The sequence below is a fragment of the Myxocyprinus asiaticus genome, chromosome 47 (genome assembly GCF_019703515.2).
Source record: "Myxocyprinus asiaticus isolate MX2 ecotype Aquarium Trade chromosome 47, UBuf_Myxa_2, whole genome shotgun sequence".
Classification (NCBI taxonomy): Eukaryota; Metazoa; Chordata; class Actinopteri; order Cypriniformes; family Catostomidae; genus Myxocyprinus; species Myxocyprinus asiaticus.
This window is the reverse complement of record NC_059390.1, coordinates 26,370,031-26,383,606: the sequence shown is the minus strand read 5'-3', so window position 1 is coordinate 26,383,606 and position 13,576 is coordinate 26,370,031. Positions and strand designations below refer to the sequence as shown.

At 39.6% G+C, this 13,576-nt stretch overlaps 1 protein-coding gene across 1 annotated transcript in view; it reads right to left on the bottom strand.

Annotated features, from left to right (window-relative positions):
* Positions 1-13,576, bottom strand: part of LOC127436996 (proton myo-inositol cotransporter-like) — a 146,135-nt gene that overhangs the window by 121,497 nt on the left and 11,062 nt on the right. Inside the window, exon 2 of the mRNA XM_051691568.1 lies at positions 5,898-6,057. Coding sequence (XP_051547528.1) covers positions 5,898-6,057 — 160 coding nt within the window. The remainder of the gene's footprint in view (positions 1-5,897; positions 6,058-13,576) is intronic.

Genomic DNA, 13,576 nt, shown 5'->3' with positions numbered 1-13,576 from the left:
GTTCATTTATAATTAATTAGCATCACACTTTGTAAATACTCTTTGAAAACAAATGCACAATTCAGAAATAATGATGTAGAAGGGTTGGAACTCCAAATAACATGTAATATTTCATTTTTATTCTTTCTCGTTCTCACATTAATGAGGAAAAACCATTAACATAGCTGGCTGGGTGTACCACTTGCGTACAGCATCTTTCCCCTCCTGGAGGGGAAGACGTGTGCTTTTTAACCCCCCAGCCGTGTTCACGAGGTCATGGACCCTGGTTGTCCTTCCTCCTTAGCCCTGTGGCAGGCGAGATCACAGAGAAATTCGCTGCCGGCCTAGTACATGTGCTAATAGGCCCTGTACAGGGGTAGGTGCTTCACATGCGCTGGTTGCCTGTATGTAACCCTGTGTGATGTATCTTCTGCTAGACGGTTTCCCCATTGGTAAACCTGCATCTTCCTTGGGCAGAGTCCCCCTCTGCCTCTGGTCGCCGTGTTGTAAAGCTCCATCCCTTCTGGGTAGGACCTACCACGGGGACTTCTCCACATGCGACACTGCCGACAAGACTCGGCAAGACCATGTGACGTATTTCCACACAATTGCCTCCCCTTTGGGCAGAGTGTGATCTCCACGGTGTCTTCCCCATGGAAAAGGACACTCCCGTGACGCGGACACTTATGGCCCCCAGCTGAATGATTTCCACTCTTTTTTGGGGAGAAAAAAGAAGAAAAGAGGCCACGGCTGGGGCGGCCTGTCCCCATTTTGGGCTGTCGACTTGTCCCTGAGGTGCAGGGGACCGTACGCTCGTAGGTGCATTGGAGGAGGTTACGTGACGGCCAGGTTACTGAGCCGGCTACGAGGCACGCAATGGTTTGCCTGTCTCGCTCCGCCAGTCCACGTAACACAGTTCAGCTAGTTGTGGCATTTCGTATAGGGACCCCTAGTGTCACTACATCGACACAACGTCGAGTAAATGACAGATAGGGAATGTCCTGGTTACTTTCGTAACCTCCGTTTCCTGATGGAGGGAACGAGATATTGTGTCCCTCCTGCCACAACTCTGAACTACCTGCTGAAATGGCCGGGACCCTGTCTCGGCTCCTCAGCACAAAACTCGAATGAGTGGTTGCGAGCCAGCTCCTTTATACCCGTATGTCTGGGGGAGTGGTATGCAAATTCCCATTGGCCTTTTCTCAAAGATCAGAGATGTTTGGGGCTCCCAAAGGCGACCCCTAGTGTCACTACATCGACACAACGTCTCGTTCCCTCCATCAGGGAATGGAGGTGATGAAAGTAACCAGGACGATTCATCTGTGCAGAAGACCAGAGCCAAAGCCCAACTGACGTAATTACCAAAACAGTGTTCCTACGCAAGTAACTTGCAGTTCTATGCTTCAACCGCTATAGGGCCAAAAGTTACATAGCTTTAAAAATAGACTGCGATCAGCTCTTCAGTTAGAGCTTCAGTCAGCATTGTGTGAGCAAGCGGTGCCTTCTAGCCATCTGGATGGCATTTTCCATTACCTATTACACCACTATAGAATTTAAAAGGGTGTTTTACTCCTTTTATAACTTTTTATTTTTAACTGATGTGGTTGATATTTCCGTGGAATTGCCCTACATAATATGTTTACATAATATTAATTTGTGATGTTCTATTATATACAGTACAAACATATAAAATGTGAGTTATGTTGTTTTGAACTGCAAAAACAGAAGTGCAAAAATGTTTTAGAAGTATAAAATAAACTTTTATTTACATCAAGCATCATGCTATGATATTCAGTTATTTTTCAATATTGTCTTTTTAAAATTTTATCTTCTATTTATCTTTCATTGTGGCTCTCTTTAAAATTTTGGCCTGTCATGTGTTCAGTCGATTCAATCCATTTTCAGTGGATATTACTTATTTTTAGAACAAAAGCTTTTGTACCTCTTTGTACGTTTTTAAAACAGTGATCTGATGACAAAATAAGGTAAGTGGCAAAATATCGGTATCTGCATCAGTATCGGCCAATACGTATTTGTTAAAATGGTATCGGCCAAATATTTTCATTTTGGTGCATCCCTAATTATGATGCATATCATAATTGAATCACGATTGAGATCCAGTGTTTCTGATAGAGATGTGAATCTGTGGTTTCAGTTTCAGTCTCTCGCACAATACCCATGGTTCTTACTGTACTGTGAAACGCTGGTCTCACAGTTTGTGCTAATTTAGACAAACTGCGTTTTTATTATTGATATGAATACGCAACTAGATAAACAAAAATATCAGGAATCTACAATATTGCTACAATATCATTAGAAAAAGTATGGCAGCATATCAATATATGATTGTATCAGCACAGCCCTAATATTGTAATATTATAAGTTTCTATGTCTACACAAACATACAAAAATATATGTGTGCTAGCATCCCCTTTCGTACAAATGTGATTTTGTTGAAAAGATTACATGGTGTCTAAGCATTTAATCATCTGTAAACAAATCGATTTATCTCTTGCGTACTAGTTTATTTTTGAGACAAGAGCTGATTGTGGAGGGTGCTGTAATAGGCCACCTTGAGAACTATCATGAACTAAAAAATTTTTTTATGATTATGCTAATTTGCTGACTCATTACCAGAAATAACCACAACAGAATGTAATGTTAAGACAATTAAACAATCAGTAATATGTCCACCAATCCATTCAATTGACAAGATAATGGCATAGACGGGACCATGTAGGACATTTCTGCATAAATAAATTCATTTTCACTTCTTTAGCAGATCTTATCTCCAACTAGAACAATGGCTGTACATGGCGAGGGGGATATTTTACAGCTGCTCTGGTTTATTGTGTATTGTTCTGAAGGTGTATTGTGTAAGGCTACAGACATTCTTTTCAAAAGGGCTGACATTCACATTACACTGAGGTAGACAAATCCAGACATTGGATTCATTCCTGTAAGATTCATCCATCCAAAAGAATCCTAATGATTTTAGTCTCTTTAACTTTTGCCAAAGACAGCTCGGCTTTAGACAGCCATTCAAAATGCAAATAAGTAAGACAGAAAGCAGACAGACACCAGATGACACTAGGTCAGTGCAAATAAAGTCTTTTAGAGCCAGACTATTTTGTAGCTTAATCTGGCCAAGTACAGCCCATTTATACAAGCGACCAATCACAGTTCGCTTTGTTTTTACAAATCTAAAATTTACAATGCCACAATAATAGACCAGCAAGCAATAATGTGGCAGTACATTCAAATAATGGCAGAGCAGTAACCGCAAACAGGTTTTTCAGAGAAATTAATGCAAAATGTGTCAGCTTTGCGCAATATCTCTACCCGTACAAACTAATGGGCCCCAATTAGGTGTATGTCACAGACATAACTGAAAAAAATAAAGAAATATACAAAGTTTATTTGTTACTAAGGCCCTGTCCACACTGATACAGGTGTGTATCCTCACTAGAATGGTGTTTTCCTCCACTGAAAGTGAAACATTTTGAAAACACTCTCCATTTCCGGGTACTTTGGACAATGATGATGTTAGAGAACTGAAAACAAAGGTTTCAAACTTAAGGAGCCAATGTGCTTCTAAAACCTAAGAAATATAGACATTACTTTGAACAAAATCTGGACCAAAAAAGGTGTTTTTTAGTTCATTGCGGTGATTCAGGAAAATGTTGTGCCTGCAGTTAAACACCTTCTTACTGCCATTGGTCCATGCTATCTGTGGCTGTGACCTGGTGCTCCACCTACATTGACATCAGCATCCTTTTCTGGTTCATTTTTACACTCAGTCGAGATCAGTCAACATGAACATGCTGAAGTGTTTCAGCTTGTGCAAATTTAAATACATCTGTACGATCATTTGCTTTGAGGCATTTTCTAAGACCATGCCATGTGATTTTTCTATAGATAAAGTCTACAGACATAATAACAGATGGTAACTGGTAGGCTACATATTATAACCATGTGCAGAGTGTTTGCATTAATGCCATGAATGCAGAGTGTAAACATGACAAATTACACATTATCTACTGCATATAGATTCCTTTAAATCATCAGTGAGACGTTAAAACATCTTCTTTAACTGGTCTCATGTGAATTCTATTCATAGTAGGAGGCATGTAGTCATTGAAAACACATTTAATGTCATATCCCTTACAAAAAATCTAGAGTTCTGGCAAACTATCCTTAAACTTGCCGCAAATTTGACACTCATTATTTTCACATGCAAATGAGCTTGTGATTTGTTGCAAATGTTTGGCAGAATTTACAGGTAGTGGTAAAACTGCAGCAAACCTTTGGCTACAATGGACAATTTGCGGCAAGTTTACCATGAACTCAAGATTTTTGTATGGGATTAGTTAATATTTTAGATATAGCTTGCTGACAGGACAGCGTGCAACTCATATTCAAATGTTCTTCTAAACGTTAGTCCCAGCAGCGTGGGCCGTGTCTGATTGTTCAGAAACATTCCACCATTTATCAGCTATTTCTACCTTCTTTTTAAGTCTGATAGAAGAACAAACGAGAACTTCACTGTGAGTGTATTGGAGCCTTTAAATGGATTAGTGTGGATCAGGCCTTGGTGACTCAAACAAAACTTTGATGTCACAAACTTTTTCAGCAATAATTTTCTTTTTCTCAGCTTGTTATAATAACCTGCTACCTTGTAAACTTGAGTTTGTATGCTGAGACAGGCTGTTCAATAATGCCAGGGGTGTCCAAAGTCCAGCCCGCAGGCCATCTGTGGCCCTCCGAATGTTCTGATGTGGCCCACGAGAGACTTTAGAAATGGAACAGAATTAGGCCCGCTATGGAGAAATTATATGAAATTCATATTCTGGGCACTGGATGTTGCTATCACATGCAGCTATTCACAGCATCATCTCAGGTATGCATTCTGTGTCGTCACCAGCTTCATCCACTGGCGAAGTTCTACAGAAGTTTTGATTACTCCATATTTCCAAGGATGAAGCGCCCCGCAGAAAGAATGATGCATTTATTAAAGGATTGACATCAGGTCAGATACTTTACTCATGTACTTTGTTGTGCAAGCAGCTACGCAGAGTTTCTTGAGCATGCACCGAAGAGACGTGCGAACCGAGCATACTCTTTCAGAATGTCCTCTGTAGCACTGGGAAGTATACTGTAATTAATTGGTTCGTTCTGATATTTTATTGAAACAAGAAAAATGATTCACGGGCTTCCCAGCGCCATTTGAGTGAGGACATACTGTACTGTAGAAGAGAGCACTTAAAACACTTGCACGTCTACAAAATAAAATGAAGCGCAATAATTTTGATCAAATTAAAATAGTATTTGTAACACAAGTAACAACAGAACAGAAATTAAAATTGTATACCTATAAAGAGTAATTGCAGTGCCACTGAATGGACGTCAAAAAGATAAAAATGTGAATAAATTAGTATAATATTTTGTATAAGACGCATCACTGTTCCATTATAAGAGTTCTTTGTGACTGAAATACCCTATCCTTTATTTACATGTAGGGCCTACACAAGCATACCATAGAGCACAAATTATGATTAAAACTTGCATAATATTAGGCGTACAATATAAATATCATGCATAGTGGCAATCTAGTAGCTTCTAGCCATTTTTTTAATTATTACAGTGATACGGCCCATGGCACCCTATTTATTCTGCATTTGGCCCCTGACCGAAAAAGTTTGGACACCCCTGACTAATGCTTTGAATGCTAGAATGTTGTATTAATGGATTTTAAAGATGCTTCTATCCACAGCAACTTGCATTAAAGGTTCATTTTATCAGAATGTATTGCCAGGGATTCAAACCCATGACATTGCTGTTGGTAGTGCAATGCTTTGCCACTTGAGCCATGGGTACAGTGAAACCAAAACTGTACAGATTTCTTCTTAAGCTCATACCTCCAGCCTTCATGTTTCATATAGCTGAATGCGGCATCAATAAGGCTGGCTGTGAACTGGCCAGCTGTGATGAACAGCGTGTTAATAGTGACCAGTCGTCCTCTCAGGTGGGGTGGCGAGGTTTCAGCGATGTACACAGGAATGGTCATGGAGGCAATACCTGAATGGAGGAGAGACAGGAAAAAAATGTGTTGTAATCACATATAATCATGATTTTTACATGGCTCATTGTCAGTGTCAGATGTTTGTTCAAGTGTTACCAAATTGTGTGGTAGCTCAACTAAAAGAGTGCTGTGATTGCAATGCAAGGGACGGGGGAACGAGTCCTGAAGAGCACTTGAGTTGACACATGAGTCAAAAGTGTCATAGATGCACCACAAAATTATGTAGTTTCTTCACCAATTGCCTTTTTGATCTCACATTTGCTTTTATGACACTTGGTTAGGTTTAGGTTGAAGGTTTAAAATAGAGAGGTAGGTTTTGTAGATTTAAACTCGATAGAGCATGAACCTAAAAATCCTCAACTGTTTAGGAGAATATTTAAGTCATTTTTAGCACCACACAGTGGACATTTCACCTTGGAACTGCCGCGGTACATGGAAGTAACTATATAATATCATTTTGCAAACAATGTCACCAGAGTCACATAATTTTCTTAAGATGAGGCTGCTAATGATTTATGTGTGATCTTAAGCCATTCCCTAGTTTTCCCTAAGGTCATTCACTGATTTCTGGTGTGATGGTGGACATATAACAACAATTACACTTCTGAAATGCTAATTAGATCATAAAATCTTTTACTGCCTTTTTGACATAATGAAGCGTTATTAGATAATAAAGAGTAGCAAAATCATTTAATTATTATTATAGTTTTATTTTCTTACATTATTGCAGTTCATTGAATGGCTAGAGGAAGCAGTAAACGTCAATGATAATAAAGAAAAAGCCATCAGACAGAACATGGTGGACTTGTACCTCGTATTGAAAAAAACTTTTTTTGAAAAACAGTAGGGTTTCCAACTGTCTAGTATTAAGCCGGAATGTCCCTTTTTTTTTTTTTTTTTTGGATTAAATTAAAACGTCCTGTGCAGAATGCCTATTGTTCTGTTTTGGAGCAGTGACGTCTCACTCTCATTGGATGGCAAAATGTCCTGTACTGAAGGTATCGTGGCACTGGTTTGACAGCAAAACGACATGTATCTACGATACTACGATGCTCAGGCATCCTGTTTCCTGAAAAGTTGGTGAAAAGTTGGCAAAAAAGAAGTCAGTGGTTAGAAGGAGTAGTTTTGGACTAGGGTTGCCAACTGTCCCATATTAGCCGGGATGTCCTGTTTTTTGGCCGAAATGAAGTCCATAAGGAATGCCTATTGTCCCATCTTTAAACAGCAATGTTTCGCTCAATGTGAACCCCTCCCATTGGATAGTGAAACCTCCCATAATGATGGCATTGTATTGTAGAGCTCAAAATGCTCAAGCATTCCATGTTCTCATGGTGAAAAATATTGTAAAAAAGAAACCTGTGGTTGGAAAGAGTAGTTTTGGACTAGGGTTGCTAACTGTCCCACATTAGCCGGGATGGCCTGTTTTCTGGATGAAATGAAGAGCTACGGAAGACCTATTTCCCCATCTTTAAGAATTTTCTCTCAACAGGGACCCCCCTGCCCCCTCTTGTTGGATGGTGAAACATCCCGTATTGAAGGCATTGTATTGTAGTGCTCAAAATGCTCAAGCGTTCCATGTTCTCATGGTGAAAAAATTGGCAAAAAAGAAATCAGTGGTTGGAAAGAGAAGTTTTGGACTAGGGTTGCCAACTGTCCCATATTAGCCACACCGTCTTGTATTTTGGCCGAAAATAAGACATTCTGTATGTGATGCCTACTGTCCCGTATTTACATGCCGAAAGGCCAGTGAAATGGAGAATATCCCATACTGAAGGCATCACTGAATATGAGATGCCTCCCCCCAACAAACACCACCCCACGTCGAAAGGCAAAATGCTTAAGACGGACTGTATTGGGCAGAGAAGTACCTTGAGCAATAAATAAATAATTTGTATTGTGCTAGTGATAATAGTATACTAGCTGCAAAAGTAAACCACTTTTTTTGTATATACTGTAAGTACTGTATGCAAATGTATATTTATATATGTTCAATGTTATTTTCACCATATGTTTTGGCAATGTAAATACAGTACTGTAATAAACACTGAAAGCCTTATCACACTGACCTCATTTTGGTGGGCTTTGTAAGAGAAACCAAACTGCACAACAGAACATATGACAACACATTGCAAATATGCTTTGTTTGCCGATGTTCCCTGTCCATCAAATCAGGCTCAAGAGGACTGCAATGCCATAGCCAAGCCACATCCTGCTCATTCCCGCCAAATACATTACAGACCTGTCACATTATGCAAATCACCTACCAGCAAGTTATTCTTGGAATCAAAATGTGAATGTGCTTCAAACATATTTGGATGGGAATTAAATTTAAAGGGATAGTTCACCCAAAAATGAAATTCTGTCATCATTTAATGTTTTTTTTTTTTTTTCAAACCTGTATGACATTCTGTAAAACAACTCCTTTTGTGTTCCACAGAACAAACTGAAAGTCATACAGGTTCAGAACAAAGGTGAAGGTGAATAAATTGATGATTTTCTTTTTTGGGCAAACTTTCCCTTTTATTAGTATGTAGTATGACAGAACCAATGTTTACATGATCTTTACACAAGAGAGCAAACTAAAAGTGAGAGCCCACATTTATCTGACAAGGTCCATGTCATCACTGCTTGCAATAAAGTCTATTAATAGCCCCAGTTCACTGCTTGCTGTCGCTCTCGTTGCCCGGCAGACAACGTATCTGTTGCCATGGGAACGCCTCACTGCTTGATTCACAAGGAGGTTAATCAATACTGTGAGACATCAGCTGTTACTGGCATTTCATTTACGTTTTGAAAGACACCGACTTCACTCAGGTGATGGATGTATTCTCCTTTAACACAGAAGTGTTTGATACAGTTTACCTCTTATTTTTTAAACACACTGGAAGACTAATGTTATGTCACAACAACCTAGGCATGCCTTCAAAATAACAAAAAAGCTATAACCACCCTGCTGAAAAAACCTGAAGGGGTTTAACTGGTTTCTGCTGTTTAAGTTGTTCTCTCATCCTGGCCAAGCTGGTATTTAGCTGGTTTAGCTGGTCAGCCAGTTTGTCTCCCAGGCTGACCGTCTGAAATGCAGTGTTGGGTAGTAATGCATTACATGTAATCTGGATTATGTAGTCAGATTATAAAAAATCAAATACTTGTAATGGGATTACATTACATTTTAAAATGTTCATAATCAGATTACAGTTACTTTAGAATTGATTAGTCAAATGATACAATTTTGTATTACAATACAAATTAATCAACAGAAGTGCACAATCTACTAATTATGCTCTTAAATTAATATTAATAATTAAACATTAATGCCTGACAAAGGTTGGATGACCAAAACACTGTTTTAAAATTTTTTAAATATTTTTTGCAAGCAACAGCAATGTGCAGGACTTTTTCCTATGTATTACTAATGTTTAATGATAGGTTTACATTTAGGTAATACATTTGGTACTTAATACATTTAATTAATTATTAGATTTATCAAAACAACCAATGAGTAATCCAAAAGAAATCAGATTAGATTACCTAAAAAAATTAAATCCGAAGATAACATTTCTGATTACAATTTTAACTTTTAATTTAATTTGTAATTCGTATTGGATTACATTTCAGAAGTTATTCTGCTGACAAGTGCCAAAAACCCTCTAAAACCATCAAAACAGGCCAGCCAAACCAGCTTGTCCAGGCTGGGAGACCATCTTAACACCTGGCTGGTTTAAGCAGGGCATGATGCCTGTTTGGATCATGATGTCTGTCTGAATGTACTGTAGCATGCTTGAAGCAGCTTGTTTGAAATGTGGTGAAAATGCACACCACCTGTTCTTACATCTCACCAAGGGTTCATTCTATATCAAACATTTGTATCTGAAATGATGAAACATCAAAATTCAAATCATGAGTTTATACAGTTAAATAACAGCTTGCTCCAGGAGTCTCAAAGGCACTGTTTCAAAACCTAATGAGCTGCTGTCTGCTGTTTATATAGGCAGCTACCTTCTAAGGCAGCACAGTAACTGAAACGGAACATCATAAGTGACGGATTTGTAATGCTCTGCATAGGCTGCAAGCCTGTGTGACACATAAAAACAGCACTCCTCATTGGAAGCGCATGGGAGACTTAATACACAATTGATTTCAGTAGAGTTTGGCATTAGCATGTTGCTAAGCTAATGATGTGATACTCTAATAACCATTGAAAATACATAGTACACACAAACACTTGGCTCAAGTAGTCAATTTGAATTAGAGTATTGGAGTTTTTTTTTATCAATACTTTTCAGTATGAAATATAAGCATATTTAAAGGTGCTGTAAGCTATTTTTATGGAATGGTATGCAGAAAATGTTTCTACTCCCTGAAAGATATCACTGAACTAAGTGTTCTGAGATATCTCACCGGTCTCAGTGATAGCTTTAGGCTTTGTAAAAAAAAAAAAAAGGTCTGCGGCCGCAGTCTTTGACTCTGTTTCAAACTGGAAAGTTGGTGCAAGCAGTGAGTGAGATGAACTGCTTCAACCTGAGCCTGCTTGGCATCACAGAATCAAGATGGACCAGCGCCGGAAAACAAAAACTCAACACAGGAGAAACCATAATCTGGTCAGCGAGACAGGATGACAAACATCTAGGAGTAACCATCATTTTCAGCAGAAACAATGCTGACTCACTCCTACAGTGGAAACTATTCAACGAAATTCTACTGTACATGAGGATAAATTCCAAATATGCTAAGTTATCCATCCTCATTGCATATGCACCAACTGAAGATACGGATGAAGAAGTAAAAGAGGGTTTCTACAGCCAACTACAAGACACTCTCAAAGAATCCCAAGATATGATGTACTCCTCCTTATAGGAGACTTCAATGCAAGAGTTAGCAATAACAACGAAGGCAGAGAAATAACAATGGGAAAACATAGCCTGGGCGAATGCTTAGACAACTGCAAACGGCTCATCAGTCTTTTTGAAGAGAATGACCTTGTCATCGGCGGCACCCTCTTCACTCATAAAAACATCAACAAGTTGACATGGACATTCCCAGTTGGCAGAACCCAGAGCCAGACTGATCATGTAATTGTCAACAGCAAGTGGAGGCGCTCCTTCAAGACGTACAGGTAATGAGACACGCAGACATTGGTAGGTCTTCTAGTGGTTGAAGTTGACTCTCAAGCTGAGCGATTACAGGGGAGAACAGACTCCAACACATTGAAGAAGCCAAGCTGAACGTCCCTCTTATCCAGAGAGAATTTGGCATCACCCTGAAAAACCGGTTCAATGTCCTCCAAGATGAAACAGTGCTTCCCATTGGCACCTTCAATCAAGCGATGAGGGGAAACTGGAGAAGCGGTTCTAGGATCCACGAAAAAGAAAAAAGTGGAATGGATTTCAGAAATACCAAGGAATACCAAGTCACCAGAATCTCAGTACAGTACAAAGAAAAAGACAAGGAAGTCAAGTCCTCGGCAAGAAGAGACAAACGACAATACATCGACAAACTTGCAGAAGAAGCCGCCGAACAAAAAGACATGAAAACAGTTTACTAGATCACCAGGAAACTAAAAGGTGACTACAGACAGACCCACTACCTCCCTGTTAAATCAGAAAATGGAACAATCATCACCGAAGGACAGGCTAAACTGGATAGAAGGAAACAACATTCCCAGAACATCTTGAACCGCCCAGAACCAACAACAACAGTTGACATTCCAAAGGCGGAAATAGATCTAGAAATAAACATGGGACCCAATCACCATCGAAGAAGTAAAGGAATCCATCCAGAAGTTGAAAAGCGGTAAAGCACCAGGCGAAGATGGCATATGCTCTGAGATGCTGAAGGCAGAAGACATGTTACAAGGCATCTTACAGGAAATCTGGGACAGGGAAGAATCCCCTGACATCTTGAAGACCGACATCATAGTCAAAATACCAATGAAAGGGGACCTTGGCAACTGTAACAACTGGAGAGGTATCAAACTAATATCACTTACCAGCAAAGTCTTCAGTCACATCATACTCTAACATATCTCTGAAACAGTAGATACCATTCTCCACCAAGAACAAGCCGGTTTCAGAAAAGGAAGATTCTGTATTGATCACATTTATGTTTTAAAATAAATTACTGAACAGTCCCATGAATGGAACAGCACACTCTACACTGTATTTGTGGACTTTGAGAAAGCTTTCGATAGCCTACAACAAGCATCGCTATGCAAGATCCTTAGGCACTATGGGATACCCCAAAAGTTAATTAACATCATTAAGTCATCCACCAGAACCATCTGTCAGAAGCTTTCCAGGTGAACACTGGTGTCAAGCAAGGCTGTATCCTCTCCCCAATACTCTTCTCATTGGCAGTCGACTGGCTGATGTGCTGAACCACTGAGGGAAGGAAACAGGGGATCCAGTGGATGCTCATGTCGGCATTGGAAGACCTGGACTACGCTGATGACATAGGGCGAACACCAATATATGCATCAGAAAGTGGAAAGCCTCTCAGATATAGCAAGCACCATCGGCCTTAAAGTCAACACCAAAAAGACCCAACTGATGAAGAAGAACTCAAGAGTAGAGGAACCCATCTTCTTTGATGATAGTCCCCTAGAAGTGGTGGAACAGTTTGTCTACCTTGGCAGCAAAATCACAGTTGATGGTGACTGCCTACAAGAAGTTAACAGCAGGATTAGCAGAGCAAACCAATGGTTTGCTATTTTAAAGCCCATATGGAGGTCCACCATCTTGAACACCAAGATCAAGATTTTCAAGAGCAAACTCCTTAGTGTCCTCCTGTACGTCCTCCTGTACTATCATCATCGAGCCCAAGCTTGACGTCTTCCAAACCAAATCCCTTCGGCGCATATTGAAGATTTTCTTTCCCAACATTATCCCCAGTGAAGATCTCCTGAGCAGAGCAGGGGTGCAAACCATCTCAGAAGTTGTGCAGCTGTGCCGCTGGAGGTGGCTTGAACACGTCTGCAGGAAGCTGCCCAACTCCTTGTCCAGGACAGCTCTTCACTGGACACCACAAGGAAAAAGGAATGTGGCAGACCCAAGGTAACATGGCGCAGGACAGTTGAGAGAGAGCTGAAAGCAAGAAAACTGACCCTCCAGACAGCCCCCACAACAGCAGCTGACAGAAACAGGTGGTGCTCCCTTGCCTTTGCCTCAAGCACTGTAAGGTGCAAAGAGGACTGAGAGAGTATGCTCATTTAACTCTTTGTTTAGATGATTATAGTTTTAAACATAGAACAATTTGTATATTTATCATGGATTTCCATCATTTAATATTGAAAGTGTGGGTTTGGGATAAGGCTAAAATAGTCAAATCTATTCAGAAAAGGCATATGAAAAGTACCAAAAGTAAATTATGAACACCTGGTAAAATAAAATAAAATGTTTTCATTTTAATGTGACCTTCATATAACATAAACAAAAAGTTTACATTTGTTGTAAAAAGAAAAATCAACCCAGGGACACAAACTTGGCTGAAGTTGGGAAAAAAACAATCTTATATACTGTA